General features: G+C 36.6%; 1 protein-coding gene across 1 annotated transcript; it reads left to right on the top strand.

Annotated features, from left to right (window-relative positions):
- On the top strand, positions 1-19,554 carry LOC133334079 (serine-rich adhesin for platelets-like). The gene is made up of 10 exons (XM_061542374.1): positions 1-344; positions 427-627; positions 3,149-3,347; positions 3,408-3,629; positions 3,697-3,967; positions 4,319-7,017; positions 10,969-11,437; positions 13,893-14,141; positions 18,471-19,286; positions 19,380-19,554. Exons 1-10 carry the CDS (start codon positions 7-9, stop codon positions 19,532-19,534), a joined length of 5,619 nt encoding a protein of 1,872 aa, XP_061398358.1. The 5' UTR covers positions 1-6; the 3' UTR covers positions 19,535-19,554.
- Positions 19,555-24,498: the final 4,944 nt, after the last annotated feature.

The raw sequence follows: 24,498 nt of genomic DNA, 5'->3' as shown, positions 1-24,498 counted from the left end.
CAAATCATGGAACAACCATTAATAGTCCAAGCCGAGTACTCCTTCAAGGGGGGCAACAATGATGAATTGTGCTTTAAGAAAGGTGATCTAATCACTGTGACACAGCGTGAAGAGGGTGGCTGGTGGGAGGGTACACTAAACGATAAGACTGGCTGGTTTCCCAGCAATTATGTTATGGAATATAAGGCACCATTGCCCATTACCGATTCTATTCGGCCACCCGAGGAGATACAAGAATATAGATCGGTAGTACTCAAAGATTTGCTCGATTCGGAGCGGGCCCATGTGGCTGAGGTCCAAGGACTGTTGGAGAACTTTTTGGAACCACTACAGCAAACACAAATGTAAGTAGCACACAATCAAACCCTCCTCATTTCCTCCATTAATTAATAATGACCTCCTTCTCCTCCGTCTTTTGTTTTGCAGTTTGAATGCCGATGAATACGCTCAATTAATGTGCAATTTTGTTGAGGTTGTCAAGACCCACGAAGAGCTGCTGACACAAATGGAAGAGTGCAATGATCGTGTGGGCAAACTATTTCTAAATAAGGCACCACTGATGAAACAGGTTCATCAGGCCTATTGTGCTGCACATCCCAAAGCTATTGTTATATTAGATAAATACAAGTAAGTGTGTATGTGTGTGAGTTTGTCTGTGTGTTTGCAAACTTAATTATTGCCAAACCTTGCCAAATGACTAATAATTTTGTTATTGTTGTATTTGCTTAATTAAACAAAAGTGTTATTATAGTTACCATCAAATCATTTTGTTGTTTATTTTGCGATAAGAATATATTGAAAAAATTGTTGTTGTATACATTTGATAAACACCTAATTTATGTATTTGATAAAAATGTCTAGTATTGATATTTATTTATTAAAAAAAAAATTAAAACCTATAACTAAGACCCACCACAATTCACCAGACGTGATAGGGGGTTTATAAAAACTTTACGCCTTTGATAGACCTTCAAAAAAAAATCTTTAAAAAATCCACGCCTTTGATAGACCTTTAAAAAATCCACGCCTTTGATAGGCCTTTAAAAAATCCACGCCTTTGATAGACCTTCAAAAAATACTCTTTAAAAAAATACTTAAAAGATACCCTTTAAAAAAATACTTAAAAGATACCCTTTAAAAAATCCACGCCTTTGATAGACCTTCAAAAAATACTCTTTAAAAAATCCACGCCTTTGATAGACCTTCAAAAAATACTCTTTAAAAAATCAACGCCTTTGATAGACCTTCAAAAAATACTCTTTAAAAAATCCACGCCTTTGACAGACCTTCAAAAAATACTCTTTAAAAAATCCACGCTTTTAATAGACCTTCAAAAAATACTCTTTAAAAAATCCACGCTTTTGATAGACCTTCAAAAAATACTCTTTAAAAAATCCACGCCTTTGATAGACCTTCAAAAAATACTCTTTAAAAAATCCACGCCTTTGATAGACCTTCAAAAAATACTCTTTAAAAAATCCACGCCTTTGATAGACCTTCAAAAAATACTCTTTAAAAAATCCACGCCTTTGATAGACCTTCAAAAAATAATCTTTAAAAAATCCACGCCTTTGATAGACCTTCAAAAAATAATCTTTAAAAAATCCACGCCTTTGATAGACTTTCAAAAAGTAATCTTTAAAAAATCCACGCCTTTGATAGACCTTCAAGAAATAATCTTTAAAAAATCCACGCCTCATATAGACCACCAAAAAATAATCTTTAAAAAATCCACGCCTTTGACAGACCTTCAAAAAATAATCTTTAAAAAATCCACGCCTTTGATAGACCTTCAAAAAATACTCTTTAAAAAATCCACGCCTTTGATAGACCTTCAAAAAATACTCTTTAAAAAATCCACGCCTTGTAGAGACCTCCAACAACTAATCTTTAAAAAATCCACGCCTTTGATAGACCTCCAACAACTAATCTTTAAAAAATCCACGCTTTTGATAGACCTTCAAAAAATACTCTTTAAAAAATCCACGCCTTTGATAGACCTTCAAAAATACTCTTTAAAAAATCCACGCTTTTGATAGACCTTCAAAAAATACTCTTTAAAAAATCCACGCCTTTGATTGACCTTCAAAAAATACTCTTTAAAAAATCCACGCCTTTGATAGACCTTCAAAAAATACTCTTTAAAAAATCCACGCCTTTGATAGACCTTCAAAAAATACTCTTTAAAAAATCCACGCCTTTGATAGACCTTCAAAAAATACTCTTTAAAAAATCCACGCCTTGTAGAGACCTCCAAAAAATAATCTTTAAAAAATCCACGCCTTGTAGAGACTTCCAAAAAATAATCTTTAAAAAATCCACGCCTTGTAGAGACCTCCAAAAAATAATCTTTAAAAAATCCACGCCTTGTAGAGACCTCCAAAAAATAATCTTTAAAAAATCCCCGCCTTGTAGGGACCTCCAAAAAATAATCTTTAAAAAATCAACGCCTTGTAGAGACCTCCAAGAAATAATCTTTAAAAATTCCACGCCTTTGATATCCCTTCAAAGACCTCCCTCTTGTGTAGAGACCTCCTAAAAATATACTTTAAAAAATCCACGCCTTGTAGAGACCTCCAAAAAATATTCTTGAAAAAATCCACGCCTTTGATAGACCTTTAAAAAATAATCTTTAAAAAATCCTTACCTTTGATAGACCTTCAAAGACCTCCCTTGTAAAGACCTCCCAAAAATATTCTTTAAAAAATCCACGCCTTTGATAGACCTTCAAAGACCTCCCTCTTGTGTAGAGACCTCCCAAAAATATTCTTTAAAAAATCCACGCCTTTGATAGACCTTCAAAAACCTCCCTCTTGTGTAGAGATCTCTTAAAAATATACTTTAAAAAATCTACGCCTTGTGTAGAGATCTCCTTAAAATATACTTTAAAAAATCCACGCCTTGTGTAGAGACCTCGTAAAAATATTCTTTAAAGAATCCACCCCTTGTGTAGAGACCTCCAAAAAATATTCTTTAAAAAATCCACGCCTTGTGTAGAGACCTCGTAAAAATATTCTTTAAAGAATCCACCCCTTGTGTAGAGACCTCCAAAAAATATTCTTTAAAAAATCCACGCCCTGTAAGGGACTTTAAAAATATTCTGTTTAAAAAGTCTGATTTTTAACATTGTTTTCTTTTCTAATTCCAGAGATGAACTGGAAAAATACATGGAACAGCAGGGAGCTGCAAAACCTGGCCTTTTAGTCTTGACAACGGGTCTGTCCAAACCATTTCGCCGTCTGGATAAATACTCAGCCATGTTGCAAGAATTGGAACGACACATGGAAAGCAGTCATCCCGATCGGGGAGATACACAACGAAGTGTAGCGGTTTATAAGGATATTGCGGTAAGTTGTCGATCACGATTACTATAACAGATTAATCCATTTTTTATTTACTTTTTGTAGGCCACCTGTTCCGCCACCCGCAGACAAAAAGAACTAGAACTGCAAGTCTTAACGGGTCCTGTACGCGGTTGGCAAGGCCAGGAACTCAGCTCATTGGGTGAAATAATCCACATGGGCAGTGTGGCAGTGGGTTTGGATCATCGCGATCGTTATTTTGTATTATTTCCACAAACATTACTCATATTGAGTGTTAGCCAGCGAATGAGTGCTTTTATTTATGAGGTGGGGAAAGGAGATGGAGAGAGAGTGGACTTCCAGAATTAATTGGTTTTTGTTTTTCTTTTCTTAGGGTAAATTACCCTTAACAGGTATTGTGGTTAATCGCCTGGAAGATTCCGATACCTTTAAGAATGCCTTTGAAATCAATAGTCCTTTGATTGAGAGGATTATTGCCGTTTGCCAGGGACCCAATGAGGCCAATAAATGGGTCGAGTTGTTAACCTCAACCAATGCCAGTTTACCAATTGGCATTAAACGTCAACATAGTAATTTAAGTATAGGAGGCGGTGGCGGAGGAGGTGGTGGCGGTGGCCACATTTCAACACCACCCAGTCATGTAAGTATGAAATAAGGGAAATTCATTTTCGATTTTGTTTTGGAACTTACATTGGTGTAGCTAAGGATTTATGATTTCAATATTTTTTTTATTTTGAACACAAAATTTGATTTCAATTCTAAATACTAAACTTCCTACCTTCTATATATACTTGTATACCCCAAGTTCCTAAGCTCCCCCAATGTTTTGAAAAGAAATATAAAATTTAACCAACATTTCCAAAAAATATACTCAAAACCTTTTTTCTTTATAAATCAAATCAATCCAAAAAACGACCAAAACTTTTTTGTTGTTGTCTGTATAAAAAAAAACAAATCAAAATACGCGCTGCCATTCATTTAGACCTCGACGTCAGCTTCTTCTTCTTCCTCTATACATAATTTGGATGCGCGTGGCTATTGTACAAGATTTTCATTGTGTGCCTATTACAATACACCACAAATGCGTGTCACTCTACCGCCCAGTAATTATCCACCCACGGCCCCCTATGCAAATCTCAGTGATCACTTTGCCAAATTGGTCCAGGCCGGCCAATTGAAGGCGGTCATCATAAAAATGCTGCTGTATCCCCAGTCAAGACAGAGCATCAACATGGACGCGATACCATTGCGGAAGAGGCGACATAAAACGTGTAAAAAACTAGCCAGGTCTTTGACACCGGGAGAGGAACGATCGGCAGAGGAGAAATCCGGGGGAACACTGGAGAGACAGGATGCATTTTCATTGCCCACCGATTCGGAAAGTGGTGGTAGCGGTATTGTTAGTGCCCATGATTTTGATTTTGTGAGATTTTCCCGTAACGATTCCATTGTGTCCTCGACTGGTACCTTTATCGATCATGGCCCGGGGGCAGCAACACCACCCACGGGGAAACCCACCAGGCATTGTTCATCAATAAATCTCATCAATTTTGATTCCGGCTCGGATGACGGTCGTGATGGCCTGGGGACCACGAAGAAGGATTCTCTTATAATTGGTTCGAAAACGATGCGGGCCATAGGCCGTAAGTCATCGGAACAAAGTATTATTATACACACCTCCAAGGCCCATTTGACCATGGGAGGAGGTGGAGCGGGTGGTGTTGGTGGACTCACACAAACCAAGGAAATTAGCATACCTCATGCTCAGTCCGAACAACTGCTGAAACCTGAAGCATTGTTACAACAACAGACCTCTGAGACTTCGGAAAAATCCTCAGTATATGGTGGGCGCCTGAAGGGGGCCTATATTGCCTGTGAAAATTTAGCTGATCTCTGTGATGAAACAAAAATTAAAAACAGCTCCGTACAACATTTGGCCACATCTCCTCCTGAACGCCACAGTATGCCGAATATTTTTGTGGGTAATCGTTTCAATCGTAGTTCCAAGACAGAGGTCTATGTTCCCTCCTGGCAGGATCGTAATGATATGCAAAATCAAAGTGCCGATGCTGTGGAAATAAATCATGGCCGAGGAGAAGGTGCCGGCGGAGATGATACTGTGGATGGAGAGGTACATGCCAGCACCCTGGATATACCAGCCATGTCTCGTGAAGCACCCGATAAGCTGCAAGCCGAATTGTTATATAATTTCAATGATCTCCAACACGAGCAACAACAACACTCACCCACAAAATTACATTTCCAGCTAAATAATGGGGGAGATGATGATCATGTCATAGCACCACCCTCCATGTTCAATAACAACAAAAATTTCCATTTATCCCAAACGGAACTGTGCTTCGAACCCAAAAGAAGTAGCAATGAGGAAATGGGGCGAACCAAACGGAACTCAGTTAAACGTTGCATTAGCTATCATTATGTACCGCTAATGCAAGAGGAACACCAGCAGGGTGGAGAGGCCAATAGCTCGGTGGCAAATCAAGTACCACCCGATAGGAGTGATAATAACAACAACAATCGGAGACCTTTCCCGCTACCGGGTCAAAGTAATAGTAGCACCACCACCTCACCCAAATGTAAATGCTGTGAAAGTTCCCAATGTCCCAGCCCCAGATCCAGTGACAGCGGAATGGCTGGTAGTTGTACGATAAATTCCCCAGATCCTCCTGCCACCGAGGGTGGTGCCTATGAACCCTTCTACGATGTAGATGGTAATTTGAAATTACTCTCCAGTAATAATGATCTCACACGTTTCGATGTCTGCGGCACATTTCGTGAAAAGTTTTTAGAAAATTCTCAGCAATCGCAACAGGAGGAGGAGGCTCATGGGGAACATTCCCAGCCCCCCAATCAAATAACTTCTTTAGAATTCCAAAGGAATAGTAAAAGTATTTTTATTAGCTCCACGGCACCTTCCCATAGCCAGCAGCCATCTTCGTATGCCACACCCAATGGTGGTTTTATATTTACCTCACAGAGTCCCCATGAATCTGGCATGGAGCCGCCCCAATCCTCATCAGCATCAACCACAAATCCCAATGAAACACCAGGTGTATTCCGTTCGGGCATGTATGCCCATTGGTGGAAAAAAGAAACCCTGCCCAATGAAATTGTCAAAAGTATTGCCCAGGTTTACAATAAACGTCTACCACCGCCCTCCCATGAAGTCAGCTTGGATTCCCACTGTTCGCTATGCTCCAGTTGCCAGTGTTCCCTGGGCGGGGCAAGTGGTTTCAGTGAGGGTGCTGCCTATTGTAGTCTGTGTCAGGATTGTATTAGCATTTGTAGTTCTACGCAAACATCTTCCTCATCGAAATCAACCTGCTCGTCTTCGTCCTCGGCAAATCGTCAACAAATTGCCACCAACACTACCACAACCATAACCACATCTGCCGAATGTCCGCTGTGTAATAATTACAATAGCAACAACAACAATAACAACAGTGCCACCAACTGTTGCCCACCCCTGCGCAATTCAATTGGCAATAATACCCGCGTTGCTGCCAGCCACTCTGGCCAGTTAAGCAGTTCGGCCGGTTCATCCATGGATTGTCCAATTTGTAGTGGCAATTATTTGGCTCGCATGGAGTCCTTAGGTTCAATACGCGACGATGAAGATGCAATGCAGATGATGACATCGACGACGACGACAAATTCTGGTACTGGTCAAGCAGTCAAGCCATTGGCAGAAGGCAAGCATTTTTAAGCCCCCCCACACTCAAAAAATATATCATTTGCTGCTGCTGATGCTCGGCTACGCATTTGTGTGTTGTTGTTCGCGCATCTCGCAAATGTGTAGTTGTTGTGATATGAGCGTTTGTGCACGTTCTGTTTTATAAATTCGTTCAAATATTAGTTCTATATTTTTTTCAAATAATTCTTCTTAATCAATTTGTTTTCTAATATCGATTTATTTTTTGTTTTCCATTTTTTTGGCGATTAATTATTTTTGAATTTGTTCTATTTTGTCTGTGTGGTGGGAGAGAGCAGAAGGAGTCATGGTTTTTTAGGGGTGGGATAAAAACTAAATTGAAAGCCTTAAAACCCTTTATTTAAGGTGTGGATTTTTTAAAGAATTTTTTGTAGGAGGTCTCTACACAAGGCGTGGATTTTTTAAAGACTACTTTTTGTAGGTCTCTATACAAGGCGTGAATTTTCTAAAGACTACTTTTTGGAGGTCTCTATACAAGGCGTGGATTTTTTAAAGACTACTTTTTGGAGGTCTCTACACAAGGCGTGGATTTTTTAAAGACTACTTTTTGGGGGTCTCTATACAAGGCGTGGATTTTTTAAAGACTACTTTTTGGAGGTCTCTACACAAGGCGTGGATTTTTTAAAGACTACTTTTTGGGGGTCTCTATACAAGGCGTGGATTTTTTAAAGACTACTTTTTGGAGGTCTCTAAACAAGGCGTGGATTTTTTAAAGACTACTTTTTGGAGGTCTCTACACAAGGCGTGGATTTTTTAAAGACTACTTTTTGGAGGTCTCTACACAAGGCGTGAATTTTTTAAAGACTACTTTTTGTAGGCGTGGATTTTTTAAAGACTACTTTTTGTAGGCGTGGATTTTTTAAAGACTACTTTTTGGAGGTCTCTATACAAGGCGTGGATTTTTTAAAGACAAATTTTGGACTACTCTATACAAGGCGTGGATTTTTTAAAGACTACTTTTTGGAGGTCTCTATACAAGGCGTGGATTTTTTAAAGACTACTTTTTGGAGGTCTCTGTACAAGGCGTGGATTTTTTAAAGACTACTTTTTGGAGGTCTCTATACAAGGCGTGGATTTTTTAAAGACTACTTTTTGGAGGTCTCTGTACAAGGCGTGGATTTTTTAAAGACTACTTATTGGAGGTCTCTATACAAGGCGTGGATTTTTTAAAGACTACTTTTTGGAGGTCTCTATACAAGGCGTGGATTTTTTAAAGACTACTTTTTGGTGGTCTCTATACAAGGCGTGGATTTTTTAAAGACTACTTTATGGAGGTCTCTGTACAAGGCGTGGATTTTTTAAAGACTACTTTTTGGAGACTACTTTTTGTACAGAGACAGGCGTGGATTTTTTAAAGAATATTTTTGGGAGGTCGTGGATTTTTTTAAAGAATATTTTTGGGAGGTCGTGGATTTTTTAAAGAATATTTTTGGGAGGTCGTGGATTTTTTAAAGAATATTTTTGGGAGGTCGTGAATTTTTTAAAGAATATTTTTGGGAGGTCGTGGATTTTTAAAGAATATTTTTGGGAGGTCGTGGATTTTTTAAAGAATATTTTTGGGAGGTCGTGGATTTTTTAAAGAATATTTTTCGGAGGTCGTGCATTTTTAAAGAATATTTTTGGGAGGTCGTGCATTTTTTAAAGAATATTTTTGGGAGGTCGTGAATTTTTTAAAGAATATTTTTGGGAGGTCGTGGATTTTTAAAGAATATTTTTGGGAGGTCGTGGATTTTTAAAGAATATTTTTGGGAGGTCGTGGATTTTTTAAAGAATATTTTTGGGAGGTCGTGAATTTTTTAAAGAATATTTTTGGGAGGTCGTGGATTTTTAAAGAATATTTTTGGGAGGTCGTGGATTTTTTACAGAATATTTTTGGGAGGTGTCTTTACAAGGCGTGGATTTTTATACCCTTCACCACACTGTGGTACAGGATATTATGTCTTTGTGCATATGTTTGTAACAGGCAAAGGTAATCGAGATAGACCCATGGTTTCTTTTGAGAATATGCATAGAATCACTTTCTGAGTCGATTTATGCATGTCCGACCGTCTGCCTATGTTAAATTGTAAACAAAGTACAGGTCGCATTTTTGATTCGAATTGGAGGAAATTTGTCACAGCTCATTTATTTGGTCAAAGGACGAACCCTTTTGAAATTGGGAAAAATCGGTTCAGATTTAGATATAGCACCCATATATATTTTTGTCCGATTTAAGGTAAATGGGGCACCAAAGACCCTATAAATCTTTCGATTTGCACGAAATTTGGCATACGGTACTGAATTAGGTCCAGAATGGTGTGTGCTAAGTTTCGTGAAAATCGGTTCAGATTTAGATATAGCTCCCGGATATAGTTCCTTCCAATTTTAAGTAAATGGTGCACCAAAGTTCCTATATATCTTTCGATTTGCACGAAATTTTGTATAGTGTACTGAATTGAGTCTAGAATGACGTGTGTCGAGTTTCGAGAAAATCGGGTCAGATTTAGATAAAGCTGCCATATATATTTTCGTCCGATTTAAGGTAAATGGGGTACCAAAGTTCCTATATATCTTTCGATTTGCACGAAATTTGGCATAGGGTACTAAATTAGGTCCAGAAAGTTCTTCTTCTTCTATATATTTCGTCCGATTTTACCTAATTGGTGCACCAAAGTCCCTAGATTTGCACGAAATGTTGGACAGTGTAATCAATTGAGTGTAGAATGACGTGGTTTCGAGAAAATCGGATCAGATTTAGATATAGCTCCCATGTATAGTTTCGTCCGATTTAAGGCAAATGGGGCACCAAAGAGTGGATTTTTTTAAGAAAATTTTTGGGAGGTCTTTACAAGGCGTGTATTTTTTTAAAAATATTTTTGGGAGATCTTTACAAGGAGTGGATTTTTTTAAGAATATTTTTGGGAGGTCTTTACAAGGCGTGAATTTTTTAAGAATATTTTTGGGAGGTCTTTACAAGGCGTGGATTTTTTTGAAGGAATATCAAAGGCGACTTTTACTTTTTCTACTACTCAGGAATAGAAAATCTCTGCCTTATACGGCCCAGAAAACCATGTACTTTTAGATTCTCCCACCCACACAAAAAATACAAATGAAAGAAAGAGCTCGTTTTTCTAATTTTTTTTTCACTTTCATGTTAAAGAATGAAAAAAGTAATCCGTAATTATTTTTAGTTTTTGTCGTTTTTTAATAGATTTTGTTGTTGTTTTCTTTTTTCTTTGGCTTTATAACAATTTCAAAAAAACATGCACTTCATTGAGAACCTGTAAATCTGCAATAATCATTAATTCGAATTTCGAGCACCAAATTTTCATGACCATCAAACAATCAATCACAATGCTTGCCATCTAATGTAATGAAATTCAAAATTTTTCAAAGATGTAATGTGAATTGAAAATAATTAAAATTAAATTTTTTTATAATAATAAAGATCTGTAAGATCCAGATATTTTTAAGTCTTTTTTTTTTTGTCTCATCTCATGTAACCAATACTTCTTTTTTTATTTATTAATGACAACGAATTTCAAAACATTATTCCATCACAAACCTCATACCAAATAAGTGTATATATATTGATATATTAGCTTATCTTTGCTTGCGCTTTTGTTTTAAGGCCATACAAATCTGCACCAGGACGAAAAACCCAAAAAAAAAATAATAATCAGCAAAGCAACTTTCATCATGTCGTGTCGTTTAAATAATAATAAATAAAAAAAAAACAATCCAAAATCAAACTCAACTAATTTCAGAGAATGTTACTATTTTTTCAATTTTGGACAACTAATAGCAACTACTACTACTCAGTTCCGCACTTTTTTATATATTGTTTGAAATGCAATACTAACCAATTTTGAATTCCAAAAAATCTAAATAAAATAAAATAAATCACTAATAAAATTTCTATTATTTTTCCAGATGTCCCCACCGGCAAATCTCGGTCTGCTCAGTCAACGAATAAATCAACAACAACAGCAGCAGCAACAACAACAAGCGATCAACAACATCGGACAATCAACAACAGCAGCACAAGCAACGAACAATTCAGCCACAATCAATCGACTGGAGAACAATCATCAACAGCAGCAGCAGGCAGCAGCCACGTCACAACACAAACGGAGCCTTTCGTTCAATCATCATCTCAGCTACAATCAATACACACACACTCAGCATCCACCACCTCATCAAATGCATCATCATCCTCAACAACAACAACAGCCACCAAGTCTACCAAGTCATCCAGTGGCAGTGCCAAACCACAAATCAAATTTAGTCCAGACATCGAACAGTATTTCGAAGACACAAATGCCGGTGCATCATACGGGAAACACCATGGCGGGAGCAGCAGTGGCGGCGGGGGTAAACGCAAGGACAGGAAACACAAAAGGTAAAGGACATGATTTGCTGGGAAGGCCGTAAAGTAAATCCCTATATAGAAGATTTCTAAAAAGCCATTGTAGAGACCTCCCAAAATATTCTTTAAAAAATCCACGCCTTTGATAGACCTTCAAAAAGTAATCCTTAAAAAATCCACGCCTTTGATAGACTATAAAAAGTAATCTTTAAAAAATCCACACCTTTGATAGACTATAAAAAGTAATCTATAAAAAATCCATGCCTTTGATAGACCTTCAAAAAGTAATTTTTGAAATATCCACGCCTTTGATAGACCTTCAAAAAGTAATCTTTAAAAAATCCACGCCTTGGAAAAGACCTTCAAAAATATTCTTTAAAAAATCCACGACTTGTAAAAACCTCCCAAAAATATTCTTAAAAAAAACCACGCCTTGTAAAGACCTCCCAAAAGTAATCTTTAAAAAATCCACGCCTTGTAAAGACCTCCCAAAAGTAATCTTTAAAAAATCCACGCCTTTGATAGACCTTCAAAAAGTAATCTTTAAACCAGTGAGCGGAGCAGTATAGTCGGACGGGGCCAACCATATGATACCCTACACAACTACCACGAAAAGCACACTTTCGACGGTTCTATATTCTGAGCCTGAGCAATATTTCGTGATAATTGACAATTTTTACAGATTATAGATCAAGAACTCCTATTTCTAAGTCTTGAATATTTTCCAAAATGTTTTTTCTTGGAGAGAATTTTTTCGCCATACAATAAGAAATTGGTCACTTTAGGTTTTGGTTGATTTGACCCTCGGAAAATTGACCGATCATCATCTAAACAGCCGCTCTAAGTATTTGGTCAGTTCCCCTTCACCTTGTAAAATATATGATGTTCTGTATATAATAATTGCCTCTAAAGCGACTAGAAATTCAGACAAAATTAAAGTTTTCGGTTCATTGCACCCCCTGAATGAAATCTCAACTTCACCGAAAACTATAAGCGTCGTCCTTGACCATAATCGGAACTTCATTTACAATTTCAAAGCGATAATAATATGCACATAGTCACCTTTACTTAATTACGTATAACTCCCGCATCGGAGTACATACAGACATATAATTGGTATCAATATGAAGGTCAACAACTCATCTTGGACATACTATCAACATCTCGAGTATATGTCCTTCAGGAGCAAGTATATACGTCCCAGAATACAAATTTTGTAATTTTTCACACAAAAGTCAGGGTCTATTTGACCTGCTAAATATTGACCGATCTTTCTCCAAACAGGCATGCTTTTTCTTTGGCCCGAACCGCTTCTCCATGCAAAATTTCACGGTGTTCGGGCCATTATTGCGGCCTCTGGAGCGACCAGAAAAACCGACAAAAATTTAGTATTTGGTCCATTTCATCCCCTAAATATTAACCGATCTTTCCCAAAAACAATAGGGGTCTTCATTGGCCAGAACCCATCCTACATGCAAAATTTCGTGAAGATTGGTCCATAACTGTGGCCTGTATCGTGTTTACAAATTATAATGGACAGACGGACGGACGGACGGACGGACACACATGTCTAGATCGACTCAGCTAGTCGAGATATGACGATCGGTATACTTAAAGGTGGGTCTAGGACCAATATTTCGCGGCGTTACAAACTTTTGGGGCTGCACAAAGCTATAATACCCTGACAACATAGTTGTGTAGGGTATAAAAATCCACGCCTTGTGTAGAGACCTCCCATAAATATTCTTTAAAAAATCCACGCCTTGTGTAGAGACCTCCCAAAAATATTCTTTAAAAAATGCACGCCTTGTGTAGAGACCTCCCAAAAATATTCTTTAAAAAATCCACGCCTTGTGTAGAGACCTCCCAAAAATATTATTTAAAAAATGCACGACTTGTGTAGAGACCTCCCAAAAATATTGTTTAAAAAATCCACGGCTTGTCTAGAGACCTCCAAAAAATATGGTTTAAAAAATCCACGCCTTATGTAGAGACCTCTAAAAAATATTCTTTAAAAAAACACGCCTTGTAGAGACCTCCCAAAAATATCCTTTAAAAAATCCACGCCTTAGATAGACCTCTAAAAATATTCCTTAACAAATCTACGCCTTAGATAAACCTCTAAAAAATATTCCTTAACAAATCTACGCCTTAGATAAACCTCTAAAAAATATTCTTTAACAAATCTACGCCTTAGATAAACCTCTAAAGAATATCCTTTAAAAAATCCACGTCGTAGATAGTCCTCTAAAAAAATATTCTTTAAAAATCCACGCCTTGTAGAAACTTCCCAAAGATATTCTTAAAAAAATCCACGCCTTGAGTAGAGGCCTCCCAAAAATATCCACGCCTTATATTAGTCCTTAAAAAAATAGTTTTTAAAAAATCTACGCCTTTAAGAAGTCTTCTATACATTAGGGTCTTTATAGGTCTCCTATAGATCATAATATTTATATTCTATACTAAATCTCCTTTTTTCTTCTTTCAGCTAATTGGAATATTACAAATATGCGCCCAGCACCACCATTACGCCCTAGCATTTTAAATACCAGCACAACCGGCGGTAATAGTAGTGGTGGTGGCAGCGGTGCCGGTGGTAGTATTGGTTCCAATCTATCCAATTATTGTAATGGTCGTAAAAATCAACCAACTTTTGAAGAGGATGCCTTAGTTTTGCGCGTTTTTGAGGCCTATTGTGCGGCCTATCAGAATACCACACGCAATACCATACATTCGGGTAAGTCGAAAACGAAACGAAAAAAATATCCACTAGCGAAGAATACACCAGCCTATTTCAAATCCATCTTTCATTCCCATATGGCCCAAATGTTCCATATATATACATAAATGGCTAAAACACCAACACCACCATCAAAATGCTTTTTATTAATACATACAAACAAACATATGTGTCGAACATCAGTGTGTTTATTTTAATAGATTAATTTTTTTAAATAATTCTATACACCATTTACATCGACAATGCTTTTTTTTAATAAAACAGCTTCAAAGGTATTGTGCTAAAGAACAAGAAGACAAAACTATAGCATACTTTTAGGAGCTTGCTGTTAATTTCCATTGTTTTTTGTGTGTTTTCCTCTGTGGGATTTTGTGTATAGTTATTTAACATTTTATTTTAGAAAATTCAGAACATTTGCTTTATAATTCAGAATTATTCACAAAATATAAACACCTCATAATTTGCTGCATTACTTAAAAAAATAGACCTACACCACCACCATACTTTTGTAATCATTTAAAAAATATCTGAAACATAACAATGACATCGAAGGGACTAGTTGCCAATTTTATTTTTCCCAATGGTTATTATAATTTTTAATCTTGGATTTTGTTTTATTTTATATAGTAATAAAATCAATATTTAATTTAAGTCATTCATAGACAATTTTAACACTTGATATTTATGCTATTTATTATAGAAAAATTAAAAAAAAATCCGAAACACCATAAACAGCTATTGTATAACAGCTTACATTACTTACACATATTAAGGTTTAGGTTAATTTTTTTTTTCATTTTTTATTATTATTTCCTTTAGTATATAAGATTATTTGTAATTGTACATACATATATTGTTAATTGCTATTTTATAAGCTCTCTATCTCACCTGCTGACCTGATTGTGTTAATGGATCACCTTAGCTGAAATATTTTTTATAAATTATTTTGGTTTAACATCGATTTAGATTTTTTTGGTTTAACCCATGGTTATATTTTTTTTAATACTGGTTATAGTTTTTTTTTGGTTCCTTTGATTTCATTTGGTGATTTTTTTTATGATTTGCCTCCAATCAAACACACACACGCATATATATATTTGATTTGATTTTTGATTTTATCTTTTGTAATGATAATGGGTTTCTTAGATAGGACTCGCAGATCCTCTTTATTTTCGAATACAATAAATTTGAATTCAATTTCAAAATTTAGTTAAAGCCGTCAGACACATTATTCACTATCCACCATAAGGTGGAGAGTTTATATTAAATTTGTCATTCCGTTTGCAACACCTCGAAATATTCCGACCGACCCTATATCTTAGATTGGGGAAAAAGAAATCCATTATTTTTATGCTTCGTAATGTCCGTTTTGGACCAAATATGCACCGTTTGTTGTATGATTTGTTGTAAAGATAACTTCATAATGCCTCTCACCGAAGTCCAGCTATCTATTTCCAAAAAAATCCAGTAGTCGATTTTCCCCAACCTAATATAAAATTTGTCATTTCGTTTACAAACACCTTAAACTATTCAGACCTTACAAAAATGTATTCTTAATCAGAACAAAAATTCAATGTCCGACTGTCTGTTCAAATTTCGATAGAGCTTTAGAAATTTTGCATATACATTGGTATTGAAAATGAGATGTTTTGATCCATGTTTTGGCATAGGCCCTTCTCAAATTTCCCTATTTTGGGGATATTGTTACAGATTTCAACCAAATTTTTGTAATTTGGTATTTTCAGTTCCCACTGAGTATCAAATCTTCCTACTGAAGAAGATCAATATTGGTCCACTTTTTACAATAGCCCCATTATTCGATACTTTGGATCCATTTTTTTGTGTAGCTCTTGGGCATGTTTTTCTGTCGAATTCGCTGTAATTTGATATTTGGATTATCATTGAGTATCAAATCTTCATACCAAAAATTATCAATATTGGTCTGAATTTCAGCATTTTGGGGATCTTGGGCACGGTTTACAACCGATTTGACTGTAATTCAGTATTTTGAATTATCATAGATTATGATATATTTCTACCAAAAAATTATCTATATCGATCCAAGTTTTGGTATAGGCAACATAATACGGTACCTCCGAAATTTCGTTATATCGGGGTTTTTCTCACATTTTTCAATAACATTGACTGTAATTCGGCATTTTGTGTTATTATTGCATCGAATATTTACCTATTGTTTATTGTTTAGGTTCTCATTGCGTAGCAATGTTTTCACCAAAATTTATCAATATCGGTCCATGTTTTTGATTAAGCTCCAAATAAGGGTACCTCCCAAATTTCGGCATTTTGAGATTTTTTCATGTTCGGAAAATTAATTTTATAATATGCTAACCAGCCTATCCGATTTGAAGTAAACTTTGCACAAGCTATTTGTTTTGCCAAGCCTAGGTAAATACCGAAGATGGGACCCATTGGTGCATTCCTTCTGGTACCTCCCCTACAAAGAGTCAACATTTTCAATATTTATAATTTCAATATCAGGGGAACGGACAATCTAATTTGAACCATACTTTACACAACCTATTATATTTACCAAGCCTAGATCATGTACGAAGATGAGACCTATTGGTCAACTCCTTCTGGTACCTCCCCCATAAATGGTAAACATTTCCAATATTTATGAATAAATTATTAGGCGAATTGAATGTCCGATTTGATCCATACTATGCATTTCGTAACATTTCTTTCAAAGATGGGACCCGTAGGTCTACTCCTTCTGGTACCTCCCACACAAAGGATCAAAATTGAGCTGAAATGCATTTTATAATATAATGTGAACGGACTATCCCATTAGCATGCCTATATAGGGTAGCATGATGGAACCTATCGGTCCACTTCTTCTAGTACCACCCTCACAAAGGGCCAACATTTGGACTCTCATATGAAGCGAACGGAATTTCCAAATTGCATCGAAACTTTGTACATCGTAATATGGTTACCTTAACTAGATTTTGTCCGAAAATAAGACACGTCGGTCCACTTTTATTGGTACCTTCCACATAAGGTCAAAATTTGGGTGACAGACGAAAGAACTTTCCGATTTGAATAAAACTTTACATAGCCTTATATTTTAGTCATGTCTATATAATGTCTACTTTTATCGAAACTTTGCACGTCGTAATGTGGTTACCTTATATCCAAAAATTAGACCCGTCGGTCCACTCCTTCAAGTACCTCCCACACAAAGTCTCAACAAATGAATATTGGTATACCCTTCACCACACTGTGGACAGGGTATTATGTCTTTGTGCATATGTTTGTAAAGGGCAAAAGGAATCGAGATAGACCCATGGTTCCTTTGAGAATATTCATAGAATCACTTTCTGAGTCGATCCGTCTGAGTCTGTCCGTCCATCTATTTTTGTGAGCAAAGTACAGGTCGCATTTATGATCCAATTTGAATGAAATTTGGCACAGGTCACTTATTTGGCCCAAGGACGGACCCTATTGAAATTGGAGAAAATCGGTCCAGATTTCGATGTAGCTCCGATTTTATGTAAATGGTGACCCACGCTCCCAATATTGGTTCGATTGAGACAAAAATTTGCATAGAGTACTGAATTAGGTCCTGATTGATGTTTGCAAAGTTTTGTTGGAATCGGTTCAGATTTAGATATAGCTCCCATATATAGTTGCGTCCGATTTTATTTAATTGTGCATCACGCTCTCAATATTGGTCCGATTGTGACACAATTTTGCTCAGAGCACTGAATTAAATCCGGATTGATTTACGCGAAGTTTTGATGGAGAATTCATAGAATTCCAAAAAAAAAAAATTATTTTCAACAAAAATGATCCTTTACATACGCCACAGTTCCTTTCGCCCCTGCTAGTGCTTTGAGCTTATGATCCCTTCAGGTGTTTTTTGTTTTTATTCCTTTGCTTTACATGCCATTATATTGTTTTCCCTGTTTTATTGTTTATTTGCTGTTTCATTTTCCATTGTTTTTTGTTTCCTTTGCCAAACAACAACAACACCCAACCACCTTGCCACCCACCAAATCACCAATATTCTAAGCATTTCACATTTCTTGTTGTTGTTTATATGTGTGTGTCTGTGTATTTCCCGTTTAGTCTCTGCGTGTGTGTGTTTGTTTGTATTCGTGTTTTGTTCTCATTGTTGCGTTTTGTTCCGTTCCGTTCCTCACTTCGTAAATTCATGGTTCTCTTCTTTTTTTATTTCTATCATTGTTTTTTTCTCTCTCTTTCTCTCTTTATCACTACTTCTACTTCTACGTTGCGATCGAAAAAAAAATTAAAAAAAAAAAAATTGGAAACCAAAACAACCATGTTTAAAAAAATATGCAGCCCTCCAACCCTGGACCCCCTGTTTGCCCATACGCGGCGGCAAACTAAAGACCAGCAAACATTTTTCAACATCCAATCCCCATTTGCCATTTCTCTGCAATACCGGTGTACAATTTCCTGGTGGTTCTGCCGGTGGTAGTGCTGCTGGTAATGTTCCGCATCGCCAGAACTCATCCACAAGCAGTTTGAATTCTTCGTTTATTTGGCGTGAGGCTAGCCCCAATAATTTTAATTTATATTCCTCTTCGATATCATCGTTAAATGTCGCATCAGCAGTGGGGGTGGGGCCACAAAATTCCGCCACCGGAGGCTATAGATATTCATTAACGAATTCTGGTTCTGGCTCAGCCATGCCAGGTATGAGTGGTGGAAGTGGTACGGGAGGCGGCAGTGGTCCATCCTCCATGGGCCTGGACTATCGAGCCCTATCCGAAGAACGTGCCACCCGTAAATCATTGAATCGCCTGAAAAGTGGTTTCGGCTCGGGCTATGACAACATCTTTATGACCCCGCTGCTGCCACGCAAGAATAAAGGTTCACCGAAAATCGTCAAATCCAATTATCAATCACCCCAAAGACTGCCACCACCTCCGGTGAGGAATCGTTCCGAAGATCGCCAATCCTCGACGAGTATCAATAAAAGTATGCCCAACCATCCGGGTTTGTATGATCGGCGCTTGAATCGTTCCTTTGAAACGGCTGGTACCTCGCATCGCTATGCTGGCTATGGTGGGGGTTATATGATGGGTTATGGCCTGAAATCGACTTCGTTAAGGCGCAGTACCCCCCAGCTACCCAATGATGGTGATGTGGAAAGTGATGATGCGGCCGGTAATGATTGCCATAGCCTGACACACAAGGGCTGCACTGAGGCTTTGCTTATGAGAAATGGCCATAATTCTGGAGGAGGAGCGGGATCATCAGGTGCTGCTGCTGGCTCAGGAATATATCCAACGGACCCATGTACGGGAAATGGAGATGGTGACTCATCTCAAGGCCAATCTGGCAATTGGTGTTGTGGTAATTTTGTTATGAAACAGTGGCGTAAAATCAACAATTACTGATTGTCACCCACCACTGGTTCATCGTCATATGCATCTGCATCAGCATCATCATCCTGCTCGACAGCATCAGGGGTGATGAAAATCATCAAACATGAATGAGAGATGACAAAGAAAAATATGCATTCATCCATAGCCATAGACATTTAAAGCCATAGCATGATCCACAAGTCATAGCCTTACACCACACCTTCCATACACCCTCCACCCCGATTCACATCCATAAAAATATGTCCCATTTGTGCTCCTCCCATTCCCATTGTTGTAAACAATAAGCAGTGTCATTACATTTTGTAGTTAATAAAATTTTGTTGTATAAAAAAATATATATTAAAAAAATACAAAAACAACAACAACAACAACAAGCTGTTGAAACCCTGATCGAATCAGAACAACAGCAACAATAACCAACAAAAAAACAACAACAAATAATTGTGTTTCATAGCTGTTATTTAGTTTAATATTCAAATTGTTTTTTATATTGAAACCTAGTTTAAAAAAAACTAACCAAAAAATACACCAACAACTACAACAACAACAAAAGTAAACTAATTTGTTTTTGTTTGTTTGTCGATCTAATCAAAAATGTGTTTTTAACTATTTTTTGTTATAATAAAGAAATATAATTTTTTTAATTTTTATTGTGGTTGTTAATAACAATAAAAAATAATAGCAACAAAATTTTGAAACCTAAAATATTTCCATTTTATTTTTTTTCAGCAGGGTAGAATTTTTTTGAGGTTATAATTTTAATTCTGATGTTTTATTCAAATGGGGTTTCGAGCCCGGAATCCAATTCTTTAAGGTTTCAAATGTGACCCTCAGCCTTATGGCTAATTGAGATTATAGACGCTATGTTACTTTGAAAATGTCGAAATTTTGAAACCCCAAGGGACACATCGGTCCACTATTTCAAGTACTCTCTCCTTTTCAAATATATAAATAAATCTTTAATGAAGCGAGGAGTATCCAATTTCAGTATCCATAAAGTACACTTTGTCACATTTTTTAACAAACCTAAACCAAGTTCGAAGATAGGAGCCATAGGTACTCTTGTTCCCGTAACACCCACCACGAAGTGTTTGAAATTGCAATTTTTTTTTTTTTTTTTTTTTGAAATCCCCTGTTACTCAAAAAATTAGTGTCCGATTTAATCTTTACTTTGCACGTCATAATGTAATAACGCAGAACCGCAGACCAAACATGGGACTCATCGGTCCACACCTTCTGGTACCTCTCATACAAGGGGTCCAAATTTTGAAACGTTTTCTAAACCCAATACCAAACGAATGGAATATTAAATTTAATTTAAATTTTGCTCTAGTAATATTTTTTACCAAACATAGATAAAGTTCAACGATGGAACCCATAGGCCTGATTCTTCTGGTAGCTCTCCCACAAAAGGACATTAATTTAGAAATTAAATATTTTGGAAGTAAAACTTGTATGAAGCGAAGAGAATATCCAATTTCATACAAAATATTTTCAATAAACCCAGATCATGTTCAAAAATCGAACCCATTGGTCCACTCCTTGTGGCTCCTCCCCCATAAAGTTTCAAAATGAAGAAAACTTCGTATGAACCTTATGAAGCATCCGCATTTGATCCGTTAAATGGATATCGTAATATTTTTATAAAACGCAGTTCCGCAGATCGAAGATGAGGCCCGTCGGTCCACACATTCTGGTACCTCTCATACAAGGGGTCCAAAATGTTGAACCTTTTTTACCCAATACCAAGCGAATGGAATACTAAATTAAATTCAAAATTTGCTCATAGTAATATTTGTTTACCAAAAATGTATGAAGTTCGACGATGGGACCCATAAGATCCAAATACAAATGGTTCAAATTTGGAACATTTTCTAAACCCAATACCAAGCGAACGGAATATCAAATTTAATTCCAATTTTGCTCATAGTAATTTTTTTCCAAAAATATATTATTACGACGATGGGACCATATATCAATATCCTTCGGTAGCTGTCCCATATGAGGTCAATATTTTGAAAATTAAATTTTTGAAAGTAAATCTTGTAGGAAGCAAAAATGATACCCAATTTCATCAACATTCTGCTAATCGTAATATTTTTAGCAAGTTTAGATCAATTCCGAAAATGGGACGCATCGGTCCAAAACCTTCTGGTAGCTCCCTCAAGTCAAAGTGAGAATCCGATTTTATACAGACATTGCACATCATATTTTTACCAAGCCTAGATCTAGTTGGAAGGTGAGATCAATGGGTCCGATCCTTTTGGTTCTTTCCAGTCCGAAGATGGAACCCATAGGCAAATTTTTTCTGGTACCTCCATAGCCAAGGTACCTCCGCTCCGCTACTTCTGGTACCTCCCACACAAAGAGACAAAGTGTTGAAAATCCAATACCAACCTAAAATGAGTGCTCTAATTAATCCAAACCTTCCATATTATAATATTTTTACCAAACCGGTCCGCTCCTTCAGGTACCTTTCCCACGAAGTATCAAAATTTTGAAATATTGTAAATCCAATATCAAACAAATGTCAGTATCCGATTTGATCCAAACATTGCACATTATAATATTTTTACCAGACCTTGATCAAGTCCAAAAATGCAACCCATAGGTCAATTTTTCTGGTTCCTCCCTCACCAAAGAGTCAAAATAATCCAGTCCGAAGATGGAACCCATAGGCAAATTTTTTCTGGTACCTCCATAGCCAAGGTACCTCCGCTCCGCTCCTTCTGGTACCTCCCACACAAAGAGACAAAGTGTTGAAAATCCAATACCAACCTAAAATGAGTGCTCTAATTAATCCAAACCTTCCATATTATAATATTTTTACCAAACCGGTCCGCTCCTTCTGGTACCTTTCCCACGAAGTATCAAAATTTTGAAATTTTTTAAATCCAATATCAAACAAAAGTGAGTGTCCAATTTAATCCAAACCTTGCACATCATAATATTTTTACCAGACCTTGATCAAGTCCAAAAATGCAACCCATAGGTCCATTTTTCTGGTTCCCCCCTCACCAAAGAGTCAAAATGTTGAAAATGTGGAAATCCAATATCAAACAAAAGTGTGTGTCCGATTAGATCTAAATTTTTCTCTTCATAACATTTCTACCAAACCTAGATCAAATCCGAAGATGGAACCCATAGCTCCATTTTTTTCTAGTACCTCCCTCACCAAAGAGTCAAATTTTTCAATATTTGGAATTTCAATATCAATTATAAGTGAGTTTCCGATTTGATCCAAACTTTGAACATCATAATATTTTTACCCAACCTATATCACGTACGAAGATGGTAGCCATAGGTCCAGTTTTTATGGTACCTCCCACACAAAGTTTCAAAATTTTGAAAAATTGTAAATTCAATATCAATTTTAATAGAGTTTTTGATTTAATCCAAATCATGCACATGGTAATATATTTCTCGAATCTATATGAAATCCGAAGGTGGAACCCATCGGTTGACGCCTTCTGTTACCACCTCCCACACAAAGAGTCAACATTTTGATTAACATTAATTTTTTATATCATGCGAACGGAGTAGTTTATGTGGACCAAACTTTTAACATTGCAATATTTTGATCCTAGAAACCTAGATTGGGATCGAAGTTGGTGTCCCATTGGAAAACTTCTCCTGGTACCTTCCCCTTAATGTGTCAAAATTTTGTAAATTCAAAATCAAGCTTGCGGAATATTTACTAGCATCCAAACAATGCATCTCATAATATTTTTATCAAACCTAGATCCAATCCGAAGGTGGAACCCATCGGTTCGCCCCTTCTGGTACCACCTCCCACACCAAGAGTCGAAATTTTGATGAACATTCTGATCAACGGAGTAGCTTATGTGAACAAAATGTTTTAACATTGTAATATTTTCATAAAACCTAGATCAGCATCGAAGATGAGCCTCATCGGAACACTTCTTCTGATACCTTTCCCACAAAGCCTAAAAATGTTGACAATTTTGTAAATTCAATATTTATAAGAATCTGATTTTCGATTTAATCCAAATTATGCACATGCACATTTCTACCAAACCTTGTTCTAATCCGAAGATGGGTGCCATCGGACCACTCCTTCGGATACCTCCCCCACAAAGTATAAACATTTTTCAATTTTTATAAATTTAATATTAAGCGAATGGAATGTCCGATTTAATCCAAATCTTGCACATGGTAATATTTTTTTCCAAACCTATATCAGGTTCGATGATGGGACTCATCGGAACACACCTTCGAGACAATTGCCGGTACTGCGATTCTTTTTTGTCGGTAATGGTAACATTAATCTTCTGCGTATACATTGCTACTACTGCGAAGTATTTTTGGAACAAAAAGTGGAATTAATCGGCACAAGTTTTTTAAGGCTATCCTGTATACACTTAAAATTTCGGTATTTTGAGATTTTTTCAACTGATTTTTGTTTTTGTTTTTTTTTTTTGTTTTTTGAATTGTCATTGGGTAAAAAATCTCACTACCAAAAATTATCAATATTGGTCCGGTAGCTCCCATATATAGCTGCCTCGCAAATTTCGATATTTTTGGGAGCTTAGGCACGTTTATCAGCCCATTTAGCTGTAATTTGATATTTTGGATTTTGGGAAGTTACCATATAATCGAACCACCCATTATTCGGTATTTTAGGGATTGCGAAATAATTTTGCATTGGGTAACAAAATCTTTCATTGGGTAACAAAATCTTCGTACGGAAATTTATCCATATTGGTCCACTTTTTCGGATAGCCTCCATACAATGGTACCTCCCAAATTTCGTTATTTTGAGGAACTTGTAATTGGGTATTTTGAATTCATGTTAGGTATCGAATTTCCCTACCAACATTTTTCAATATCGTTTCCCATTTTGATATTGTCCCCATTATATGGAACCTCAAAAATTTCGATATTTTGACGAGTTGGGGTATGTTTTTCAACCGAATTGGCTGTAATTTTATATTTTGAATCCTCATTGGGTGGTA

Source organism: Musca vetustissima, unplaced genomic scaffold (genome assembly GCF_032173495.1).
Source record: "Musca vetustissima isolate MV318-11 ecotype Yass unplaced genomic scaffold, APGP_CSIRO_Mvet_v1 utg33319, whole genome shotgun sequence".
Classification (NCBI taxonomy): domain Eukaryota; kingdom Metazoa; phylum Arthropoda; class Insecta; order Diptera; family Muscidae; genus Musca; species Musca vetustissima.
Note: the sequence above shows the minus strand (reverse complement) of the source record. Positions and strands in the feature narration are given on the sequence as shown.